This window comes from Echinops telfairi, unplaced genomic scaffold, assembly GCF_000313985.2.
Source record: "Echinops telfairi isolate 266 unplaced genomic scaffold, ASM31398v2 ScPeMD7_7427;HRSCAF=8465, whole genome shotgun sequence".
Lineage (NCBI taxonomy): Eukaryota > Metazoa > Chordata > Mammalia > Afrosoricida > Tenrecidae > Echinops > Echinops telfairi.
This window is the reverse complement of record NW_022111327.1, coordinates 12254466-12280577: the sequence shown is the minus strand read 5'-3', so window position 1 is coordinate 12280577 and position 26112 is coordinate 12254466. Positions and strand designations below refer to the sequence as shown.

General features: G+C 36.7%; 1 protein-coding gene, 1 non-coding gene and 1 pseudogene across 2 annotated transcripts in view; all 3 read left to right on the top strand.

Moving 5' to 3' along the window:
• Positions 1-23844, top strand: part of LRCH2 (leucine rich repeats and calponin homology domain containing 2) — a gene marked incomplete at its 5' end in the record, with an annotated part of 125130 nt that extends 101286 nt beyond the window's left edge. Inside the window, 9 exons of the mRNA XM_045298552.1 lie at positions 3943-3991; positions 4073-4186; positions 12663-12707; positions 16989-17039; positions 19458-19515; positions 20242-20354; positions 20712-20849; positions 20999-21076; positions 22913-23844. Of these exons, the coding sequence (XP_045154487.1) occupies positions 3943-3991; positions 4073-4186; positions 12663-12707; positions 16989-17039; positions 19458-19515; positions 20242-20354; positions 20712-20849; positions 20999-21076; positions 22913-23032 (766 nt within the window). The remainder of the gene's footprint in view (positions 1-3942; positions 3992-4072; positions 4187-12662; positions 12708-16988; positions 17040-19457; positions 19516-20241; positions 20355-20711; positions 20850-20998; positions 21077-22912) is intronic.
• Positions 6765-7520, top strand: LOC101661112 (annotated as a pseudogene).
• Positions 17397-17525, top strand: LOC115872648. Its single transcript, XR_004047982.1, has one exon. It is a non-coding gene; the product is annotated as a small nucleolar RNA SNORA35 (small nucleolar RNA).
• Positions 23845-26112: the final 2268 nt, after the last annotated feature.

The window sequence follows — 26112 nt, the reverse complement described above, 5'->3', positions numbered from 1 at the left end:
CTCAAATCTTTATGGGAGCAGACAGTCTCATCCTTTGTCTGCTGCGTCACTGGAGGGTTTGAACACCAGCCTTTTGTTGAGAAATGCAACACGTAACCCACAGCACCACCAGTGCTCTATAACATGTGACTGTCCACTGCCGTCGAGTTGATTCTGCCTTCTGGTGAATAGGAGTGTTTATAAAGGGCATCCTTGTCTGATTGCCATTCTTAAGGAAAATGCTTTCAGGTTTTCTTCCTTGAGAAGAATCTTTGCTGTTGGTTATGGATGTATGCCCTTCATTGTGTTGAGGGATTTCCTTTATGTGCGTATTCTTTTTTTTTAAATCAATTTATTGGGGCTCATACAATTCTTCACAATACATAGATCAATTGTGTAAAGCACATCTATACATTTGTTGCCCTCATCATTCCCAAAATTCGCTTGCCTCTTGGGTTCCCGGAATCCGCTCATTTTCCTTTTTTTTTTCCCCCCCCCCTTCCCTTCCTCCTCCCCTTTCCCCCATGCACCCTTAATAATTTATAAATTATTATTGTATCCTATATTACACTGTCCGGTGTCTCCCTTCACCCACCCCGCTGCTGCCCAACCCCAGAGAGGAGGCCATACGTGGCTCCCTGTGATCCATTCCCCCTTACTACATCCCCCTTCCCTCCTGGTATCGCCACTGTCACCCCTGGTCCTGAGAGGTTCTTCTGTCCTAGATTCCCTGCGTTTCCAATTCCCATCTGTACCGCTGTGCATCATCTGGTCTAACCAGGTCTGCAAGGCAAAATTGGGGTCCTGGTAGTTGGGGGGAGGAAGCGTTTAAGAACCAGAGGAAGGTTGTGGGTTTCATTATTGCTATACTGTACCCTAAGTGACTCATCTCCCCACTACCCCTCTGCAAGGTATGTCCAGTTGTCTAGAGATGGGCATTGGGTCTCCATCGCGCGCCACCCTCATTGACAAGGATATGACTTTTCTCCCCGCCTTTGGTGTTTAAAGCCTGGTCCCTTTGGCCCTTCATGATCACACATGTTGGTGTGCTGCTTCCATGTGGGCTTTGTTGCTTCTGGGCTAGATGGCCGCTTGTTTACTTTCAAGCCTTTAAGTCCCCAGACGCTATAAGTCTCGATAGCCGGGCACCATCAGCCTTCTTCACCACACTTACTTATGCACACATTCATCTTCAGTGTTTATGCGTGGAAGGTGGTCACACAATGATGGCTTTTGTTATTTGGTGTCTGCTGCCTGTTCCCTTCAGCACGTCATGTTCGCGTATTCTTTCTGAGAATATTTGTCAGGAATGAGGATTGGATTTTGTCAATGCCTTTTCTACATTGATATGATCATGGGGTTCTTTTCCTTTGTTTTGATTATGTGGCAGGATTATGTTCATTGTTTTCCTAATGCTGAACTGTCCTTGCATACCTGGAGTAAATCTCATCTAGTCCTGTTATAACAGAAATACCACATGTGATGGCTTTAACAAATAGAAATGCATTCTTTCACAGTGGGGCAAGCAAGCTAAAAGTTCAAATTCAGAGTACTGGCTCTAGTGGAAGGCTTTGTCTCCTCTGAGCAGCTATGGGCCCAACATCCCATGCAGAGCTCCAAGGGTCTTGGCAGCAATCTTCCCTTAGTTCTCCTGTTATTGGTTTCTAATTTTATAGTGTTGTGATACAAGAAAATGATTTGTAGTATTTTGGTGTTTTTAAATGTATTGAGGTTTGCTTTGTCCCCTAATATAGAGTCTGGAGAACGATCCATGTCACTGGACAAGACTCTGTATTGTGCTATTCTTGGGTGGAGTGTTCAGTAGATGTTTATAAAGTCAAATTGTCTGATTGTGTTTTTAAAATCTCCGGTAATGTTGTTGAGTTTGATTCTAGTTCTGCTTTTCATTAAAAGGAGTGTGTCATCTACTATTATTGTGCATTTATTTATTTTTATTTTAAGTTCTATTAATGCTTCCTTTATCTATTTTTGGACTCTTTCATTGGGTTTCTGCATTTGGATTTTCATTAATCATAATTCTGTCCTCTTGTTGGACCAAACACTTCACTATTATGTAATGCCCTTCCCTGTGTCTTTTACTGACTTCTGCCTTAAAATCAATATTATCAGAAATCAATATTGCCATTTCTGCTCCATCTTAGTTGTCATTTGCTTGATGTGTTTTCCATTATTTAATTAAATTATTTTTATCTTTGTGTCTAAGTTGAGTCTCTTCTAGCCAGCATATATCCTTATTGTTTATGCCATTCTCTTTTCTTGACAAGTTCGTTTAACCATTTACATTCAGTACAATCAATACAATAAATTTACTGCTGTCATACTTGTGTGCATGTTTATTTTGGAATTGATTTTTATATTCTGTATTTTTGTGCTGAGTTTTTTTATGATCAGGTTGTCTTCTCATCTTCTCCATTGTTGTTGATTTTGTTTACTAGATGTGTCCTTATGATTTTCTTTTTATTTTGGTCATGTTCTTACGAAGGCAATGTGCCTTATAACTCTTATGTTCTTTCTCCGTATCTCTATAGTATCCTTAATTGTTATTTATCTTGTAAATTCTTTCTACCTTTTTCTTCCTGGACTCCCCAACTTTATCTTCTAAATTAATGGAGCCTTCTGGAGTCTCTGGTGGCATAGTTGGTTACCCATGGGGCTGCTAAGTGAAAGGTCAGCAGTTCAACTTCACCAGCTGTTCCTTGGGACCAAGATGAGGCTTTCTACTCCTATAAAAAGTGACAGTCTCAGAAACCCACAGGGACACTTCTACTCTGTCTAGGATCGCTATAAGTCAGAAGCAATTTGATGGTAATGAGTTTGGGGTGCTGAGGTTTTCAGTCTGTGGTTACTTATTTCTATGAGATAAATGTTTGGCTTTGCCTAATAGTATCTTAAAAATCATTATTTAGTATATTTTGTCCATTCTTTTATTTATTTAAATCAGGAGATAAGTCAGGTCATGTTTTTTGTTTGCTTTTTAATCTTTTTCAAAGACAAAGCCCAGTTATTACCTTCTACATACATACCGTTGTACATACTAGATTTTGATTGTTTCCTTCTTAGGCTCTCTCCAACCCTACAACTTAAAAAATTGCTGCCTATGGCCCCCCATCCCCCCACAGTACTTAGTTGATTTCAACTTTCTTTACATTTAAATTTTTCAGTGTATTTATTTTTGTATTATGTATGATATAGAAAATCCAGTTATCTTCCTTTCTCCCTCACTTCATTCCTTCCTCTCTATATACTTCCTCTTTATTTGGTGTATATAGTTAACAAGCAGCTAACCATTTGCTTCAACACTATTTGTTACATTATTTCCACAAGGACTTTTAAATACCATTTATATTTTTGTGATATATAATATGTGTGTATGTTATATATAAAATAGCTATTATATAGGTAATGTTAAATAGATTTCTATTTTAATATATTTATGATATTTTATCATATATTAACTTATTAGACTTAGGCTCTTATACTTCTCTTCCTTGGGAAAAATCTGTTGTTTCTGGAACTACTGTATTACTATTTTCTTATAGTAATTTTATAAGTATATTTTATTATCTTTTGGGGATGTCCCTTTATTATATAGCTTTTATTGATCATCCATGTCTTTCAAATTAACTTTGAAACTTTAAAACTAAAATTTCTAAAATTAACCGGCAAATACTTTTTGAACTTTTATATTACAGTTCATTGTATTTGAAAGACAAGTTATATCAAGTTTGTGTTTCTGGGAACTATTTATTCATATACTTTAATAGATTTTGAGAAACATCAGTTATTGGGAACTTTAAAATATGCTTTATCAACTTTGTTTTATATCATTAGTTCAAAGATTTTTAGATTAACAATAAAAAATTGATAACTTTAAAATGTCCATAATTTATACCTAAGTACAATTTTAAGGTTTTAATATATCAAAATTTTTTAATTTTTTAGTGTTTCAGCAGATGAAGTAAACTCCCCGTTATCACCCCTCACATGGCAGGTAAATAGGAAACTAAATTATGATTACATAGAGTATTTCGGTTTTGTGTATTTGATTAAAATAAATTGTCTTGTTATGCAGCCCTTAGAAAATCAGAAAGATCAAACAGAGGAACAATGGCCAGAATCTCAACCTATAATCTGGCAGAGTGAAGAAAGGAGGCGGTGCAAACAGATTAGAAAAGAATATTTCAAGGTACTTTATTAAATTTTAAAATATGTTATAATTATTAATTTTGATCTTATCAGTTTCGTCTTACAGTAACCAGGCAGAATAGAACTGTCTAGTTAAATTAGTAAATGTGCTATTTTATATCGATTTCCCGTACTTGTATGGTTTAGATGTCTCCCACTCCACTGCCATTGAATTGCTTGAGACTCGTAACAACCCTATAGAACTGAGTAGAACCGGCCCTGCAGGTTTCTGAGACTTTAGCTCTTTACCAGAGCAGACAGCTTCATCTTTCGCTGTGGAGGTGAGCTGCTCAACTTATGGGTAGCAGGCCAATGTGTAACCCACTGCATACCAGGGCTGCAGTAATGATGTATAATCAAATTATATGTACAAAATTCCAGCACTTCATAATAGTTAAGAATGAATAAATCAATCCGAACCTTGTTACTAACTAGTTTATAAGATGGTGTACCAATATATAGCAAGGTTTTTAAAGAACTGCCCAGGAAAGACCTTTTATTTGGGCTTTTTATATAAATAGTTGACTCAGGTCAACTAGCATTTTATATAAATAAATACTGCTTAATGAATCTTAAAATGTTTTAAAGTGATTTTATCTTTATATCCAAACTTTTCTTTTCTTCTTGCTACCTTGATATTTCTTCAAAGATTCTTTTATCACAACTAAAGCAAAGGTTCAGAACCATCTGAAATTAGCAGAGTTTTAATGAAATTTGATTGTGTACAACTTTCTCAAATGTTATATTTTTATCACATTTTATAACATATCTACTGTGCTTAAGGCTCTTAATCACAATACATTTTCAGAGGCGATCATCAGATTTTGGCATAATCTTCAGTACTTTTCTGAAACTATTATTTGTATTTCTGATTCAAATGGTCCAGGAAAACAAGGCTTCCTACCCCATGAATAACAAATGTGGTTATTACTGTTCACCTTTTCGGTTTCCTAAAGTCTAACCTAATCTAAATACTTATATTGTTGTTGTTAGGTGCCTTCCAGCCAGTTTCAGCTTCTAGCAGCCTAGGCGTAACGTAATGAACTCTAGCCCGTCTTGCACCATTCTCACGATCATCCTTATGTCTGTGTCCATTGTAACCAGTGGGTCAGTCCATCCCTTGAGGATCTTCTTCTCTTTCTACTGAGCACCTACTTTGCCAAGCATGTTGTCTTTCTCCAGAGACTAGTCTTTTCTGATAGCATGCCCCAAATATGTGAGACAAAGTCACACCTGCTTACTTCTAAGGAGCGTTCTGGCTATACTTCTAAAACAGATTTTTCTGTTCCTAGAATAACATGTTCTAAATTCATACTGCTAGGCATTTAAAAAATCGACGTATGGCCCCCATCCCGGGGGGGACAGACAGCAGAAAAGTGGGTGAGATGAGACAGCAGTCGGTGTAAAACATGAAACAAAAGAATAATGTATAAATTATCAAGGGGACATGGGGGAGGGAAGGTGAGGGAGAAAGGGGGGAAAAGAAGGAGCTGATGACAAGGGCTCAAGTAGAAAGAAAATATTTTGAAAAAGATGATGACAACATACGTAAAGATGTGTGTGATAAAACGGCTACATGTATGGATTGTGATAAGAGCTATAAGAGCCCCCAATAAAATACAAATAATAATAATTGTGTATCAGATTTGTTGGATAATGTAAAGTTTAAGTTAATCTTAATAGGAGCATATGTCATAATTAATGTTTTTGTCTGTTTGGAAGAACTGTATCTCTGTATATTATTTTGTTTTCATATATGAAATTATGAAATATTTTTGGAAATAGCCTATGATGTGGCCAAGACAAAACTATCTTATGTTAGTAGGTTTGTGGTGAGATCAATCCTTTAATCAAGAACTGGTCAACATAAGAGCGAATAAAAGTGAAGGGAACAGGGGAGGACATTATAGGTAGAACCCTGGCCCATAATGGTGAAAAGATTTACATTCCAGCATTTCATTTTAAAGGCAACGTATTTTACTTCATGGGACCTTAAACCAAAACACTAAAAAATTTAATAGATACTAATACTACTTGGTGAATAACTGATAATATGAGTGTGTAGGAATTTCAGTGTTTTAAAATAATACAGGACATTTGATACGGTTTTTATACTTCTTTATCCTAAGATAGGAAAACCATTCAGTGTCTGACTTCAGCAATTCTTGATTAGCAGCACTTAATAAGTACCAGGTGCTTATATCAAACTTTGTAAATATCAACTCATCTGAGCTCCATAAATAGCCCCATGAGATATGTACAGCTAGTATCTTTACTATTTTACGGATTAGGAAATGAAAACCTAGAGAGGTGTGCCAGGGCAAACAGCTAATAAGCAGCAGTTCCCAAACCTGAACCTGGAGCCTCTTTATCTACCTCTTTATCTACCTAGACATATAGTAAGTTAGCACATACTTTCAAATAATTGCAGTGTTCCTGCTTTTTAAATATTTACAGTCACCCAGGTGAATTGCTTAAAATCATTTTGATAGGCTACGTATGGCACATCAGCCACGACAGCCTCTAAGGCCTGCTGCCCATCACCCTTGGACGCTGCACTCCGCCAGCCCTCGGGCACCATGGGGAAGCGGGACAGTCGGGCGGCCTATATGAACCCCATAGCGATGGCCAGGTCAAGGGGTCCAGTCCAGTCTTCAGGTCTAAAAATACAGGATGATCTGAATTGACCAAGGCCTATGTGGGGAGAAGTGAATGAACACCTAGAACAGGAAAAGAAGGACTCCAAGGTATTGGGTGAATTTGAAGATAACAATGAAGGAGAACTCGAAGAACGAACTAGGAAAACAGAGGGAGAAACTATGAAGTGGACATGAGAGCTCTTCCATAAAGCGAGAAAGAACAAAGAAAAGAAGAAATCTGGTAGGTCTTCTTCTTCGTCATTAAGCTTTGATTCTTCCAGAAGTTCTTCAGATTCTGAAGATGAAGATTAAAATAATACTAATAATAAAATAAAGGAAGAAGAGGAAGCATAAGAAGAATTGTTCACATACGTTTTCAGAAAGCTGCATATCAGTAACGGATTTAGACAGACAGTAAGGATGGCGTTCAGAAGACAAAGAAGTCAAAAGATGCAACTGATACAGAAAAGGATGCGAAGGGACTTGGCAAGGAAAGAAAGCTGTGTGCTGGAGAGAACCTTTATCATCGGAGCGCATGTCAAAATCAAATTATGTGAACTAGATATCAGCAGAATAGAAGAAAATCAGTGAAGAACGAGAAAAAGCAACAGGAAAAAAATAGCCAAGAAGAAAAAGAAACATAAGAAGCACAATAAGAACAAGAAGGTGGCTAGTTCACATCCTGACTCACCATGATGTAATGAAAAACCCAGATTCCTCTAAAAAGAAACTGTAATATCTACAGAAATCTTGAATGAGAAATATGAGTTCTTTACTAAAATTCATGAATTTTCTGGTGTTTAAAATTATTCCTGGAATTTCAATAGCCACTCAGATGTTGCCATAATTGTTGCCTGTTGCTTAAACATCTTTTTTACTTTCCTCTTCCAATACTTACCAGCTCTGAGAGGTAATATATTGCCTCATACTAGTGATTAAGGCAGTGGTTCTCCACCTTCCTAATGCCGCGACCCTTTCCTCGTGTTGTAGTGACACCCCCCCCACTACCATACAGTTATTTTCCTTGCTACTTACTTCATCACTATAATTTTGCTACTGTTATGAATCGGGCAACCCCTGTGAAAGGGTCATTTGATCCCAAAGGGGTTGTGACCCACAAGTTTACATCCGCTGGGTTAAGGTATTTGGGGATAAAGTGAGTATTTTTTACCAAAATACCTAATTTCATGTAATCAAAGAAAATTGAACCTGGACATCTCTATCAATTACATTGAAATTTCAAAATCTTTATTCTATAGATAAATGTATCTCCCCTCCCATATACTTTTATTTACCCGGGGAAGGAAGTTTTCAGGAGGGGAAAGGTGTTTTGTTATATCATTAACTAGTGGAACATGACACCTTTGAGCCTCGTGTCCTATTTTTGTGGACTTCACAGCCATGCTTCCTGGGGACGGCAGAGTCGGCTCCAAGCAGCCTTGCTCTTTACTGAGCTTACTGACATCCTTGGAGACTGCTGCTTTGAGAGAACCAGTAAAACCGCCCTTTGCAACATGAGAAAGACCCCAAAGCTCTGTGATACAGTTAGTTTATTGTGCCAACCTGGCCGATAAACACATGTGGGGTTAATTGAAGGGGAGAGGGATAAATGGCTCAATGAGCCTCGCCTTTCTGGTTCTCGGGTCTCCTGCTCTCTGATGCTCGGTCCAGTGTGCAACTGCCTTAGCGAGTTCCCTGTGAGGAATCCCTGAGGAGAAGGCACATGGACCTACCCTGATGCAGCCCTGGGTGCTGGAGCAGCAGTGTGGAGACCTCTGCCAGCGCTGAGATGCTTACACGTTCACTGATTCGGCTTTCCTCCTGCAGTCTGCATCATTGCGTCTGTTTTGTGAGATGGAGGAGGACTTTGTGAATTGGTGTTGGATATATGGGTTAATGGGTTAATGTTGGACTTGTGGGCTTGAGCAGCACTGGGTTGGGATGTTTTCTTGATGTGCACCTTTATATAAAGCTCTCTCTTATACATGAGTTTCTTTGGATTTGTTTCTCTATAAAGTACTCAGACTAACACACTCTGGAATATGCCTCCACTTTAATAATACTGAATACTTTTTATAATTAGAATGTGTTAGGTCATTTGAAGTAATTTTAAATACACTTTGGCTTGGGGGAATAATCATTTCAAATAGACACTGGTCCTTTTGGACGTCAAGATTCTAAAATTCATGTTTTATGCTGCAGTTTTCATCAGTTATGAAACCAATGACACTTTATTTCTGGATTTTATTTAGGCCGAAATGTTTTGCTTTTGTAATTCTGTACTCTTGCTAAGTGCAAGTTCATGTCTGTGTTTAATGGTGTACTTGTTGAGAAATTTAACATGTACAAAGCAAGGTCTTATTTTTATTTTTTGTTTTAACAGATCTTGCCAGAATATTTGTATGTTTTAGAAGTCTGATATCTTTGTGTACTAATTTGACAAATTAAACAATTGGTTAAAAATGAACCTTTAAACAATTGTTTGGTTTTGTAGTGTCATCTCTTAATAACTTTCTTTTATGGCTTGGACATGCCTTCTATATTGATGGTTAGGTTATGAAGTTGCTAAGAGGCAGACTGAGATCATCGAGGTGCCCATTATGTACATAATCATCATCAAGTGTAAATTTCTCCCTCACTTATTAAAGTAGTTTCAAAGTCCGCTTTGGTTGCTGAAGTTAAATGGTTTTGTTTGGGAACGGCTTCCAAGAGATGTGTAGTTCTCCTCAGTCGTCACAAGATGTCAGTGTTAGGACACTACAAATACTGAGATGCCAACAACTTTTTTCTTAAGCTTCACAAAGTATTATAAAATTGACATACTACAATCTAAGTCAATATTATCATTTCGAAGTGACAGTATTTTATATGATTAAATTATCATGGGCCGTGTCTTACCTTTGGTTAATTACCTGCCACAATTCACATTCCTCACCAGCCACAGTGACCTTCTCTTCCTGTGATGCACAGGCTCTACTCATTTATTCCTATGTGCTTCTCCTGCATGTGAATGGGCAGTAGCCATCTTACTCCTAGCAAATTCGTACTGATCATTCTAGATTTCGAAAGAGGAGTGGCTAAGAGCAGGGCCTTCTAGAATCAAACCATTTGCGTTGCAGGCTTTAGTTGGCAATTCAATAACTGGTCACCCAATCATGCTGAGTGTAATTTTCAGTTTTGTCTACAAATAATTCTAGTAGTTTTCAACACAGAGTCGTTATAACTACTGAGTGATTTAATAATCTAAAGTGCTTTGAACAGTGCTGACCACTACTTAGTCAGTCATAAATCAAAATAGTAGCCTTTGGTTTACTCAAATGGCAATCTTTGAAATAGAATGGAACTAAGGTAAGGGACTTTAGTGGACAACTTACCTAGAGATGGCAAATAGGTTTCTTCTCACTTGCCAACTACAGTCAGTGGCTATTTGGAAGACTGGCACAATAAGGTTATGTCTTGGATCAGCTGGTAAAATAATGGTAGGTGTAATTCCCAGGAGAGACAAAAGGAGGAATGCGCTCCCTTTATTTGTAATTCCTACGAAGACAATCCGTCCAATATGAGAAAACTCAAACCCACTGCCGTGGAGTCAGTTCCGACTTGTAGCCACCCTAGAGGACAGACTAGCACTGCCCCTTGGGGTTTCCAAGACGCTAAATCTTCACAGGAGCAGGCAGCCTCCTCTCTCTTCCGCGAGGCAGCAGGTGAGTTGAGCTTGTTGAACTGTGGACAGCAGCTCCATGTGTGCCCCTGTGCTGCCACCAGCGCTCCTCAGCAAACCTTCGGGATACTAAGAGATACATTCATTCCTCTGTTGTCTCTTCTGTCAATTAGGACAACAGTTTTTAGTCTGATCTTCGGCTTTACCAAGCATGATGTCCTTTTCCAATGACTGGTCTCTCCTGTTAACATATCCATCGTACATAAGAAAAAGTCACTCAATCCTCATTTTTAAGGAGTATCCTGGCCGTACTACCCCCAAGACAGATGTGTTTGCTCTTCTGCCTGCCAATGGTGCTTTCCATCTTCTTCTCCAGCATCATAATACCAACGAATCAATTCTTCTCTGGGCTTCTTTATGCATTGTCCAGCTGGCATGCATATGAGATGATGGAAAATGCCATGATTTGCTCAGGCACACCTTGACACCTGGGCGCAATGATGACCTCACCCACAACAATTGGGAGGATAGCGCAGGGCTGAGCAGTGTTTCGTTCTGTTGTCCATGGGGTCTCTGGGGGTTGAAACTGACTTCACAGTACCGAACAACCACCATCATCTGTAAAGAAACTCTTCCCAATGGAACCCAGGCCTGGTTTCTATAAAGTAAAGGAAGGGAGAGGCTCAGGGAAAAAGAGGAAGGCCCTCAATTAATGGACTGACACCGAGACTGCAACTGGAACGGGAGCTCAAACATAGCAACTCTTGGGAGGATGGCTCAGAACCAGGGCAGGGCTGTGTTTCATTCTGTGGGACATGAGGTCGCTGTGAGTTGAAGTCGACTGGATGGTACCTAAAAACAACAACAATAAGGTAATGCCATCTGTATGGTTGAGATATCAACTAGGTTATTTCTTTTTTCCAGGGCTATGGAAGATAGAGCTATGTAGAAAATGTAATCACTAAATAGAACCTTGAAAGCCAGGCAGAGAAGTTTGGGCATAATCTAACACAGTGGTTGTCAACCGGCGGGTCGTGACTCCTATGGGGTCGAACAGCCCTTTCACAGGGGTCGCCCGATTCATAACTAGCAAAATAACAGTGATGAAGTAGTGATGGAAATAATTTTATGGTTGGGGGTCACCACAACATGAGGAACTGTATTAAAGGGTTGCGGCAATAGGAAGGTTGAGAACCACTGCTCCAGCGGTTGAATTTTCAGCAGGAAGGGTCATGAGTTTCAAGTAATGCTTTGAGATAATTAATCTGCCACTGATTTGCAAGCTGTCTTGGATCACTCTAAGAACTGTAATTTTTCCCCGTAACATTTTTCACATTAAGCACATTCCCTCTGTGCCTCAGAGTAAAATGGAGATAGATGATAAAAATATTTACGCTATAGGGTTATTATGAAGATTAAATGAGTTACTATATGTCAGGTGATTCTCCCAGAGCCTGACACGTAGGAAATACTAGTATAAGTTCTAGCTATTATCAGTATGATTATTCTTGTGTGGTAGTTAATGTAGTGGTTCTATACAATAACCTGAAATCGTTAGGTTTCTTAACAATCTTAAAGTGGTCTCAGGTGTGTTAGGTAGCGAGCCTGCAGATTACGTATGAGATAAAGAGGGCCTAAGATCATGAAGGAGCCCTGGTGGTGTAGTTTTATGTGTTGGGTTGACAACAATGTAAGCAGTTCAAAACCACCAGCTACTCTTCAGGGGAAAGATGAGATTTTCCACTCCGGCAAAGTGTTACAATATTGAACACCCACAGGGGCAGTTCTACTTTGCCGTATAGGGTCACTATGAGTCAGAATTGCCTCGATGACAGTGAGTAAGATAGTATGGAATTGTGAAACTTCAGAAGAAGTAATATGAGACAGATAATAAAAGAACTGATTTGATGACATAATGAATATAACGAATTACGGAAAAGGAGAAATTTAAGACAGCCTTCAGACAGCTACCTTGAATATATGGGGAACGGAGAAGCAAATGCTACTGCTACTTAGAACATAGGAAGCACTCTAATAATTGTTGGTTATTAGTAGTATTGCTAGTTAAAATGTCTATTTGCTTACATTTGTAGATAGGAATTTACCCAAAGTACCAAACTATGAATAAACATCATATGTTCAAGGAAAAATAAACATGTACTTTGAATTTTTTTCAGTATAAATCATCAAGGAAGAGTTCAAGTGGCCATGAAAACGACGAGGTGAGAAAAGATGGTATTAACAATGATTTGAAGTGTTTACCTTTCATGTGTAAGTAACTAGATCAGTGTAAAATGCATCGGCGTACAAATAATCAATTTCATCATGTCCTTTAAATATATCCTTTCAAGCAAGAATTTTCAGTTTCTTTTTATAATTTTGCCATCATTTATCTTTGCCCAGTAAATGGCATTGGAGGTGGGGGGTCATATCCAACCTCCTGTGGCTTCCTGCATCCAAGCTCCATTTTTCTTTATCTATTCTGACACCAACCATTCCTCCCACACCACTCTACACCATTGCAATAGCCACACAGAACTCACAGACAATACTCACTATTAAGGAGCTTTATTAGGAGAATTCAGAAGTTATTGGTCCACAGCAGTACCTCTCCTAAGCTAGAAGCCAAGTCTCTCCCTCTTCCTCAGCCTCTCAGCCACGTGGTTCCTTGGCTCTTGCCTCCATGAGACGGGCAGCCTACCTGCAGTTCCCCCTCATATGCCCTGCGTCTCAGCTCTGTTCCTCTGTTCTGTCTCCTGGCTTCCTTGCCTTGCCCTCTGGCGTTGGCCTGCCTGCTTTGCTCTGTACAATGGTTTCCATGCCACAGTCCGGTGAACCTGGTCTCGGCCTCCACCATGTCAGCGATCTAGAATGTGCTCTTTAATCTGTGGTCCTGGGATTTCTCCCTGTGTCCAAGATGGCTCTTTCACACAGAGGAAGGACTTTGGTAGAGATATGGTTGTTATATGATTTTAGTAGAGGTATACCCCCAAGGAAACAAAGAATGGTGACTTTCTTCAGACTCACTACAAAGGTCAAGAATTAATCCCACCTTAATTCTGTCGATGCATCCAGCAGAGCAGACCCTCCAAAATGGGCTTGCAGCTGCAGACGTAGAGTTCAGAATTAATACAGCACATAGGGAATTGTGACTAGAAGGGCCATATTAATTGATTACATTTCATGAATTTGAAGTTGTTCTACATTTGGCAATCTTTTCTTTCCCTTAATCAACCTGGTGTCCAGTGAGAATTTTTCTAGAAATTTAGTCATCTCTTTCTATAAAGTCTATGTATGATTTGAAAAAATTGGATCTTGAACTTTTTCCTCCACACCACTTTATGCAACATACCAGCACTACTTAAATAATAACATTCTTCTCACCACAAATAACGTGTGTACACTTTAGGTTGGGGGTATTGGTGTTTAATTTGATGCCGGATATTGGCACTGCTTCTGAAAGGATTTATTATTAGGAAATGAAATCACACAGGGAAAATAATGATTTCTTTCTAGAAACCTAGATATCTATTCTGCTCTCCATGACCACTCTCTGGGGTAAATCACAAGCACCTTAGGCAATAGCTAATTTTCTGTTCATTATTACTATCTATGGTTACGCTTAGATGTCTTGTGTGGGTACGTTTGATAGTATTTACATGTGAGTGAACAGAATCAATTCCCCAGTCTCAGTTTATTTATTAAATATTCCTCTCCAGGGTGTGGCCCACTGCATGGTTTCTTGTGGCCACATCAGCAAATCTTCCAAGAATAATACTGTGTACTTGCTTTTGCCTCTCACACATGTCTCTAATCTATCCTTTTCCTCTGAGCTTTGGGCCATTGTAATCTGTTATCATTTTTCTACTTGCTCAGAATCTCTACTGAATATATCCATTAGCGTCTATCATCTGGTGCAGTGGTTCTCAATCTTCCCTCCACATTTGAATGATCCAGTAAGCTTTGAAAAGTCTGTTGTCAGTTTACTCCCAGATATTCTAGTTTCATGACTTAGGCAACGAACATTTCAAATATCTCCTGGAGTTTAATGTGCAGCCAAGGTTGAGAACCACTGAATTAATGGCACTACCATATGTCATTCAGCTAGAGCGAGGGCTGGCAACTTACAATCTATGGGCTGCGTGTGACCCACCGCTTAAGGTTTAAAGTTTATTGGAATCGCCTAACTTGTTTATGTATGGCTGCTTTTGTGCTACAGTGGCAGAGTTGAGTAGTTGCCACATTGACCTCTATTTGCCTTTATAGGCAATAAATATTTATATTTTTAAAAAATATTTGTGTCTGGCCCTTTACAGAGTATGTTCACCAGCTTGTCCTCCCCCTCATTCCTCTTAGTAGTTTTAGCTTGTGCATCTAATAAATCACCATGACCTACTGCCCTTTTTTGTTTCTTTTCTGCTACTGAAATGTTTGGAATTCATCCCTCACTTTCTACTCTTTCAGTCCCTGGTCGGTCCTTTCTTGTCTAGACTACCGTATAGCTTCCTTGCTCTTCTCTCATTCTGTTGTCTGTTCTCCTGTCAGCATCCAGAATGATAGTTTTGAAGAACACAAATAGCCATCAGGCCATTTCCCTGTCTATAAACCTTCAGTATCTGCCCATCCCTTTGTGGGCAAACCCTAGAGCCTTCTTGACAAAACAACTTGCCTATCTTTTCACCTTAGCATGCAAAGGTTTTCTCTGTTTATCTTTCTATTTATTGATTTATTGGATTTGTTTCTGTTTTATTCTCATCTTGGGATGTTGTTCTCTTCATGTTCTGGTAGCCACTTCCTGAACCTTAGTTCGTACGCACTTTTTACTTTTATGAAATTGCCATGAGTTCCTTTTCTCCACTACTGATTTCTTATTTGTGCCTCCTAATGTTATGCCTAGCTCTACTGTTGTCTTAAGGATGTTATATCACCTGTGCATGTGTCCCTATTTTCTCTCTAAATCTAGAGAGATGCAGGAGTGGCTCTTTCACTAAACTTCGATACGCTCAGTGTCTAGCACAGTCCTTGATATATAATAGCTGATTAAGAAACACCAATTTATTATTAATAACTTGTCTGAATATTTTGCTTTGCATGTATTTGGTATACATGTTAAAAACACCATCTTGACATTTAACCTTGAATAGACACAGATGTGCTACGCATCTACAAGATTAAATCTCAGGGTTTTGTATTTGGAAGTCAGTAAAAGTCATTTAGAAATCTTGGCTCATTTAGCCTTGTTTGATGTAATAGAACGATTTGTAATGATATCTAAGTCTATATTAATATGTTCCATGTTCCAGGTGAATTTCTTATATGGGGTGATGGAGTTCTTAGGTCCTTTCATACGTGTCTCAGATTATGATACATTGTTGCTATTTTTATTTCAGGATTTATTGGAATACATGGATTATTATTATTTGGTGTGGTTTGTGTTGAAACTTACAGGCCAAATTGGTTTTTCATTAAATAACTCAGACACTCTTTATTTTGTGGCTTTGATTGCAAGCCCCACAGTGTAAAAGCGCTCCTCCCACTTTCTTTTATATCCCTTCCTGATTTCTGAGCTTTTATGCTGCCTTTTTGATCTTGTATGGTTGATTGTTCTAATGAGTGTGAACTTCACTGGACTTATTCGCCTTACAGGTTTGAGTTTCGTTTCAGACCTTCATGGTGACTAAGGGCCACAGTCTTGGGGGTTCCCACAAGTCTCTATCAGACCGATAAGCCTGGTCTGTTTTTGTGATTTTGAATTTTGCTCCACATTTTTCTCCCATTCTATCGAGACCTCTTACTGTGATCCCTTTTAGAACAGTGAGCCATGGTAGCTGGGCACCATCTAGTTCTTCTGGCCTCAGGATTGTGGATCCTAGGGTTTATGTTATCCACCAGTTCTCTGGACTAATTGTTTCCATGTGTCTTTTGATATTCTTCATTCTTCTTTGCTCCAGATGGAGAGACACCCAATAATTCCATCTTACATGGGCACTCACAACTTTTAAGACCACTAATTGCTACTCACCAGAGTAGAGTGTGGACCACATTTTTGGTAGACTGTTATATCAGTTGACCTTAGTGTCCCCTGAGACTATGGTCCTGAGCTCCTGTCCTAATAACTCATTTGTGGGTCCTTGTGAAAGACATTTGAAACCATGTTTCATTTGTGATAATCAAACATTGGTGGAAACAAATTTTATGTGATTTTATCAATGCTTCTCAAATATTCAAAGTCCTTAAAGATCACGTGGGCATCTTATTGAAAGGCACATTGAGCTTCTGTAGGTCTTGAGTGGAGCCTGAGATTCAGCATTTCTAATAAGCACTCAGCAGGTGCCACTGCTGATGATCCATTGGCCACACTTTGAATCACAAGGTGCTAGATGGTTTATTTTGGATTCTTTCTTTAGCAGTTGATCAAAACAAGTTTCAGTTTTCTTTTTATATGTTCAAGTCGTTATTCATATTTTAATTTCATCTTGCATCTTTTTATTTTTATATTTTAGCAAGACAGTGATAATGCTAATATGTCACCACAGTCTCCAGTGTCATCTGAGGTACATGTTCTGTTTTTATATGTGTGTTTATGTGTGTTTCGATCTGGTCTCTGCTCTCTAGCCTCATCTTTTTTTCTTTTTTGGCTATGTACCTTATTCAGCCATATTTTAAAACCTGCGATAGCTTTGTTTGTACAAAGTGTCTAGTCTTAGAAAAATTCTAAGAATATGATCTTTTTGTACAAATACTAATGCTCCATTAAATACTACTTGTCAGCATAGGATTTAGTTACTAGAAAATGTATATTGATCCTAGAAAATAATTCACTCTATATATGCTTTCTAATTCATCCATGCTTTGAAATAAATGATGGGTTTTAAGAAGAACTTAAAATTTGTAATTTTGAAAAACTAGTTCAGCATTGTGCAATAGCCGTTGGTTTTTCTTGTAACCAATTGGGCCTACAAACAATGCAAAAGAAACGTCCTTTTTCCACGAGAAACATCCCTGCAGTGGGTTGTTCCTATCGACAGGAGGGTACACATTTCCTGGAATTAGAGGCCTCAGGGCGGTGGCATGAGGAGAAGGCATGTATATGAAGGCTGTATTTTGTGACTTCTTGGCCAAATGCTCTTGTGGTTTGAGTGACTACTAATTTTAATATACCAGAAGTTAAATTTTACTGCTTTACAATGAGATAAATTTAAAGTATTCTAGACAGCATTGTTACTACTTCAGATTACCTTATTTAGTATTTTCCAAGTGTATTGGCATTAGGACATAAATGGTTATGCATTCATTCAGTGAATTTGAACTTCGCTCATCAAAATCCACTCTATAACTTTGGTTAAATGGATAGTATTTCATTATATACAGGGCTTGTTACTTTTCTTTAGAAGCCAGAATTTATTTGTATATTCTTTAGATGTATTACTTTAGTATGGTAAGCATATTTCTAAATTATTTATTTGTCAGGCAAAGGGAAATTTCTTTTGGAAAATAATCAAAATTAGGATATCCTAAAAATTATTTTGTCACATGCTTCTATAAACTTTTTACTTAATTTCAGCTATCACAAATTCATGCACGTGACTATGTAATTGCCTAGTTGCTTTGTGTTGCAATATCTGCTCACCAGTGAGTGTGCTAATGACAATTTTATCAAATTTTGGTTTTATAATACATTTTGCTTGCATTTGGACAAGTGACATTTTTGCCTACAAATTGATAACCCTTCCACCAAAATGCTGTGAGGCGTGAGGATGACAAAGGTGGTGAGCGTGTCCTTCGGTTGCTGTTCCAGTTGAACTGTCTGTCTCGTGTGAATCAGCAGAAGCTTCACAGAAATTTCAATTGATTCTATTTCATCTGTAAAAGGACAACGGTGAAAAACAATTAGTGTGGTGCTTGACCATTAACCATATATGAACCTGTGCATTTGAACCTAAAGTTAGTTCTATGAGCTAGATGTCATCCTGATAATTTTTCAGTGGAAGAGATTGATGCATTTCCCCCAAACCAGTCAGTAAATAGTGGAGAAGTAACTAGAGCTCAACCCAAACCCATTGTAGGCGAGTCGGTTCTGACTCATAGTGACTGCAGCACACTCAGTAGAAATGCCCATAGGCGTTTCTGAGGCTGAGATTGGGGTGGAAGCAGACCTCTTTCTCTCATGGGGTGGCTGGTGGGTTCCAGCTTGTTGGTTAGCAGCTGGACACTCAGCCAGTATTGCCACCAGGGCTTCTTCAGGCCCTACCTCTCTCCCATAGTTGTTGCATAGACTAAATAAGGTGCTGCTAACACTGGATTCTTTTTCTACCTTGCAATTTACAAAGTGCTTTCCTTTAGTTATCTATTTAAGCTTCATACTAACCCCACTTTAAGAAGTAAACATCACATAGAAATGAAATTTTTTGCCCCAAACTTACCCTCAACTTTCTGATTCCAAATTCTGTTGTTTCTGCTTTAGATTTACCACCATTCTTTTCACAGGACACTGATCTATGTGAAAGCATTTTGAAGCAATGTGAATTTAAGTAGAAGAAATCATAATTTGCCATCCACCGCTTGGCATATCCTATTAGACTGAATCTGTACACTGGCCTCAGAGTACCCACTAAGTTCATAGTAGATACTGACTAAACATTGCTAAATTTACCTATCTTTTTTGGGAGCTTATTTTGGGGGAGATTTTAATCTAGATCATCATTCAAGAAATTAGCATTTGTTTTATACACTTTAGTAATCGTGTGCATGTACACGCTCCTTGTACTATAAGAGGCCTGTAGCCACATGAATCAGCACATGTTTACTAACTTTGCACCCTTGAAATGTGTTCACTTGAATAAAAATGCACGTTATCTTTCTCTACTAACCATCGGAAAAATAAGTACTTCTCAATATTAAGAAAAAGAATTAGAATAACTACTTTGATTATTTTGGAGGGAAATGAGGTTCTATTTGTTTTCTATTTGTAGGAATATGACAGAACTGATGGCTTTTCCCATGGTCCTTTCGGCCTGAAGCCTAGATCAGGTAATTTTATATTCTGTAAATCAAATGTATGGGTTGTGTAATAAAACTAGTTTCCCAGGTAAATGGGATGGATTCCATTGTTTTAAGTGCACGTGGATTCTTTCCCCTCACCAAAAAATCATTTTCTCGTAACCTCATTTGTCTTTCCAATTCCCTTTCCCCATCTCTTTCTTCCTTTTTACCTCCAAGCCCCTGAAATCTCAGCTTTTGACCCTAGACATACTGCAGTCTGATTTCTTCTCTATGAATGACCACCCTGCCAGCAGACCAAACACTGTATGAAATGATAGCACTCCTATAGGTATAAAGGATCTTTTCACATTTGACAAGCCAAAAGCAAATGGGTCCTTGTGATTTGGCAAGGTATTGAATGACAGTTTTTATTCCTGAATAACTGCATTGACCTTCAAGAATAATTTGTTTTCATTAAAGATAATAAAAAGACTGAATTGTGTTGAAGAGGCCTTTTTAATCCAGATCATAATTTTCTCATAACTTAGGTTTAAAGAAGCTCCTGTACAGGTGGGAGAAATCATTATACATTTCTTCCCTATTACTTTCCATTAGATAGAGGCATTCAAATATATTTTGTAAAAATTTTAGAATGTATCAATAAGTAAGAGTGTAATCTGCAGTTTTGTATTAGTTTTTATCATACCTCTTTCCCCATTGATGGTTACTTCATGATTAGCTTTGTAATAAGTTAGGGGATTTCTCTTCCTATAGCTTTTAGCCGCTCGTCTCGCCAGGAATATGGAGCAGCAGATCCTGGATTCACAATGAGAAGAAAGATGGAACATTTACGAGAAGAACGCGAGCAAATACGACAACTTCGAAATGTAAGTCAGTTTGACCTTGCCTAGCTACTTTGTTGAAAAGGGTTTGACTTGAAAAAATTAATAAGGTCTATGCATTTTATTTTCAATGACCTTCAATATTTATTATTATATCCTAGTTAATAATATAAATATGTAACATGTTTAGATAGGAAATCTGTGATTTACAATTAGAAAAAGAATAATAGTCACATGAATAACAATGAGTACAGGAAAGAAGAAAATGTTCTATAATTGAATGTGGTGAGAATTATATGACTTTGATATAATTGAATAATTGAATTGTGTGACATGTGGATAAAGTGCTCATGAAACTGCTGAAAAAGAAAATATGTGATTTATACCCATTTTTTATTGTAGAACCTTGAGTCCAGGTTAAAAGTAATTTTACCTGATGACATCGGAGCTGCACTGATGGATGGGGTTGTTCTGTGCCATTTAGCCAATCACATAAGGCCACGATCTGTCGCTAGCATTCATGTGCCATCAGCAGCAGTGGTAAGTTTTGTGTACAATTAATACATTTTCGAAAGGAGGATAAAACTCAGAGCTGTTTTAAAATAATCTCAGTACATTCAATTATTTGTTTTGGAAGATTTTCACTTACTAATGCCTGGAAAAATAAGGTTTTTTTCCTTCCTTTACAGCCTAAACTAAGCATGGCAAAATGCCGAAGAAATGTAGAGAATTTTCTTGATGCTTGTAAAAAATTGGGCGTCTCACAGGTAATTGTGATGTGTCTAACAAAATGATCATTAACTTATTAACTTATTTCTGGAAAACTGAGATTCTTCATTTTCAAAATAGGGATAGGTAATGCTTCTTGAACATAAAACACATACCATTCCTTGGTACCCTCTATTAAATTCTGGCTCTATGCTGTAGCTATCTAGTTTGTTACTTTTATAAAAGCTACTTGTGAAAACATTTTCTAATCATTGAATAAGCCTAGTTTAGTGCCTATGTTATTCCTTGGTTATGATGTCATTATTAATATCATTTTACTCTCTGGTAGGTGTTTGTACCCTTTTGCAAATCCATAAGGAGAATCAGTTAGGAAGATTCGAATAGTGATTTAAGCTTTACTTTAAATGGCAAAGTATAAATTTTAGTGACATATTAGGATGTCACACACATACACACACACGAGAAACTGAAATTTGTAGGAGTTGCCTTATGTTTCACATAATAATTGCACTATAAAATTAAGATTTCAAGCAATATTCTAATTGTATAATACATGTATAATTAAACTATTGCTCTTTTTGAGATCACTGTAAGCCTAAGCCAAACACAATTATTAAGAGGACATGGCTCTGAAAAGTCGCCCAAACCCATTGCCCTTGAATTGATTCAAACTCATAGTGACCCAACGGGACATGGTAGGACTGCCCCTTTGTGTTTCTGAGATTCTAAGTCCTTATGGGAGCAGAGAGCATCTTTCTCCCGCAGAGCTACTGGTTGATTTGAACTGATGGCCTTGCAATTAGTGGCACTGTTAGCAGATCACAATTGGGTTGTAATATTGCCTATAGATTCCACTTTTACCACTTTCCTCAGCAAATAAATACCATTTATTGAGAAGCAGATGATAAATTATTATTTGATTTTGGAAGCGACATGCTATTCTCTAATGATGTCTTTATGCTTGCCTAGAACAGCTATGATGCTTTACACTGTACTTTAAATGTCATAGTATAAATTTTAGTAATATATTAGGATGTTTTATATATTTACTTAAATGTTTATCTAATAAGCGAAAGCTTGTTGGTGCAAACCTACCAGTTGCTTCTCAGGTTGCCGTGGGTCAATGAGAGTTGGAATTGACACACAAGATGTTTGACAATATGACCTTTAAGAAATGAATCAAAATGTTTTTGTATTCCTGTTTTGTACTCTTAATTTCTTTGAAAATAGGAATGGTAATAGCTTTAGTGAGCTATAAGTGACATACAAAAGAATGTGCATAATGTGTACAGTTTAATTTATCAGGAAGTATGTATATATTGCGAAAGTATCCCCACAGTCCCAACAGTGAGCTTGCCCGTTACCCTGAAAGGTTTCATCAGGCTGCTCTGTAATTCTTTTCTCCCCAGGCAGCCACTGTTCTGCTTTCTGTGACTCTTAATGGGTTTGCATTTTCTAGAGTTTTGTATAAATGGAACCATAAGACTCACCCAATTTTATAGCTTCTTTTATTCCGTGAATTCTTTGAAGAGGCCTTCCTGTTGTTGCATGTATGCATCCTTTATTCCTTATGTGCCTATAACTTTGTTGATTCATTGACCTGTTTCCATTTCCCCAAAGTTGCTGGGAACATTTGTGTATGACTGGAACTTACAATTGGGGTAGATGTAACATTTTTTCCCTTCTTTATAATTCTAAAGACAAGCTAGGAATCATTCTAGGTGATAATATTTATCAGAAAAAGTATATAATTTTTGTCATATGTTAAAAATTTGGTTCTGACCTATCCATTCATACTGGACTTTTGCTGAAGTCACGTTTTACTGTACAATTTTACAATGTGAATACTCAACCATCATGTTTTCATTTTTCAGGAAAGACTCTGTTTACCTCATCATATTTTGGAAGAACGAGGTCTTGTGAAAGTTGGTGTTACGGTTCAGGCTCTTCTTGAATTACCTACAACCAAGGCATCTCAGCTATCTGTGGCTTAATAACAACCTTTTAAAATCATAAGTGTATAGTTTCATTTATTTGAAATGATTTAAACTATCTCAAGTTAATGAATAAAAATATCGAATCAAAAGAGTTTAATTAGATCAAGCTTTAGAATTTAAAAAAATCATATGATAAATATCCAAATTAGACTTTGAATTGCCCAAACTCTTTTTGAGAAGACTTTTAATTTGATAAGAATTTTTGATACATTCAAATTCTCTTTTTTTCTGAGTCATCTGACAACTTTGGTTCTTTTTAAAATAAAGTAGAATGATACTAAATTCTGAAAATAATTTCAATTTACTATTAATCTTAAGTTTAATTTTTTACACACCATACCATACTAGTAAATATCTGGAAAAGGTAATACTTTTTTTTTACTGATTTAAAACCAGTCTGCATTTGAATCCTTTAATACACTCCTAGTTTAGACATAATTTCTTCAATTTTTGGTTTTAGTTTTCTAGCAAAAAAAAGCAACTCTGGCTTTACATTAAATTCTTTTAGTATTATAGGTTGGTGCCAAAATCTTTTTAAGTTGGACTGTAGATTGTTTACATGTGAAGTGCCTGTGTAATTGATGACTTTTATATAGTCTTAAGCATTTTTGCAGTTTCTTTTTATGTATTAATAGAGTCAATGGAACTTTAAAATATTTTAGTAGATTTTATAAGGTCAGTAATATGTGAGGATTTAAGTATATCTCACATTGTAACATTTATCTTTTTTTAAATTTAGTCCATTGCATTTTTTCTTAAATTGGTTATTTCATACTGTCAGCAAAAATGTTAATATGCTTTATTTATGCTATTTAATTTTCCTAAATTTAATCTTTGAAAATGTATTATTTGAAGAATATTTTATTTCTGTAGTAAAAACCTTACACAAAGCAGTAGGGTATCTGAGAACTAGTGAAGTACTAATTATCAAGGATGTTTTGATAAAACTGCCAAAGTTTGGGTTTATATATTGACTTTCAGGAATATTACATCAGTCCTGTTTTTAGCTACACTCAGAGAGCGGCAATTAAGGTGTTTATTTCAATTTTGGCCATTTGTCGATCCTATAAATTTCATTGGTTCTTAACTCAATGTTGAATTAGACACAAAATATTCTTTAAATATATTCATAGCTATGTATGTTAGGTAAAGTCCCTGATTAATTTAGATACGGATAAATTTAAGTTGGTAGTAGTGCTGGAATTTTCCAAAAACATAAATGAGTAACTCAATTTCCTATAGAAGAATCTTAATACTTTTGTAGTAGCCAATCGAATATCCAATTTTAAATATGTAATTGTTTGCACTTATTACCTCTTAATATGGATGCAACTTATTAAAATTGTTGGCCTGTTTCAAAGGGTTTATATCAAAGGTCAATAACTAGTGTGCCAAATGGTAAAGTAAGGGTTGGTGGAGGAATAACTACTTCTTTTGATTCATTGGCATGAAGCCTTCTAATTGAATTTTGGCTTTTTAGAATATAGGTGTATTCTTTATATTTCCAAAAGGTTAGATTAGAGTTTCTAAAGAATCAAAGCTACTTGTGGCTATAAGATTTTAAAATGAAATCATTTTTAGTAATTTATTACTTTAAATATTCTGAAGTAATTGACTATTTTTCCTGTGTTTGAAATGAACTTGTACGTTATTGAAGACTCCAAGTCCACTTCAGTTTTACTTTTCCTTCTGTTTCAGCCGCTCAGACCCATGTTTAGATCTGAAGGACAAGGAATCCGAAGGAGTAATTGGCTATTTTTAAGTCGAATCTGAGAAAAATCTCAGTGACATAATATTTTGTGGAAATTTGGGTAACATAGGTGAGGAATGGCAACTAAATAATTCGTTTTTAGCATAGAATCTTGACAATGTTACAAAGAAAGTGACCATTAAAGCTATGGTGACCATTCATACTGCTTTCATAGTTAATCATATTTTAGAAATTTATATTATTAATCTAGATGTTAAAGGTTTTACAGATATTTTCTTGTTTAATGTTGTTGAATTGTAAGTGAATTTGTAGGCCATTTCCTTATCGCATTTCACTTACTTGGCATTTAGTTATTATTTCCAAGAGAAAATACTCCAGAACCTCACTTGTAGCATTCTTTACTGCAAATCCAATGTTCACTAAAGATAGCTTCATCTGAGGTTCTCATCATTGCTCTTTACCTCATCTTGAAGGCAGTTACATAGCACAGTTGCCCAACGAGGGCATGATACCATGGCTCGGATGTCTTTCCCTTAGTAGTTTTTGAAGTGTAAAAATTATTCTAAATGTTTTTACGGTTATGATATATTTACCTCATCAAGTATTGAATTGCCAATGATTATCACTAATTTCAATTGGATTTGTGATTTGATGAAGGTTGAGTTATCAAACTAAAGTATTTTATTAGGCCATAAAACATAAACTGAATAGCTACTTCTGTTACACTTTATTACTGTTTGGCACAAGAAAGAATAAGTGATGTTGGATATGTTAGGATTAAAATAAGGAATAAAAATGCATTACTGTTTGTTTAATAATTTTCCTTACAGAACACTAGTTTAATGACTTTTCTAACTGAAATTTTTAAAGCATTCAGAAATGTTTGTATTGGTCACAGAGCTATCATAATTGATTTTCTGATGCATTTAAAAATAAATGGAACAGTAAATGTATATTACCGAAGGAAACTGTGGATAAAATTGAACAAGAACAAAAAAAAATAGATTCTGTGCTTTCTTTTCTCCATCCCTACTTCCTCTCGGCGTCATAACATTCCTTTTTTTTGTTGGTGGTGGTTATTGATTGCCTGTATCTATTCCCTACTTTGGAAAAATGATCCACCTTCTAGGTAATATTCAAAGTCTTTTTAGTCCATGTTATTTTCAAATAGATAATACTTCCTTTAAAACCAAATAATTTTCTACGTGTCACAAATGGTATCACTTCTTTATTTTTTTTCTTTTATTTATTTATTTTTTTAATTAATTAATTTATTTTTTTAACATTTTATTAGGGGCTCATACAACTGTTATCCCAATCCATACACACATAAATTGTGTAAAGCGCATTTGTACATCGTTTCTCA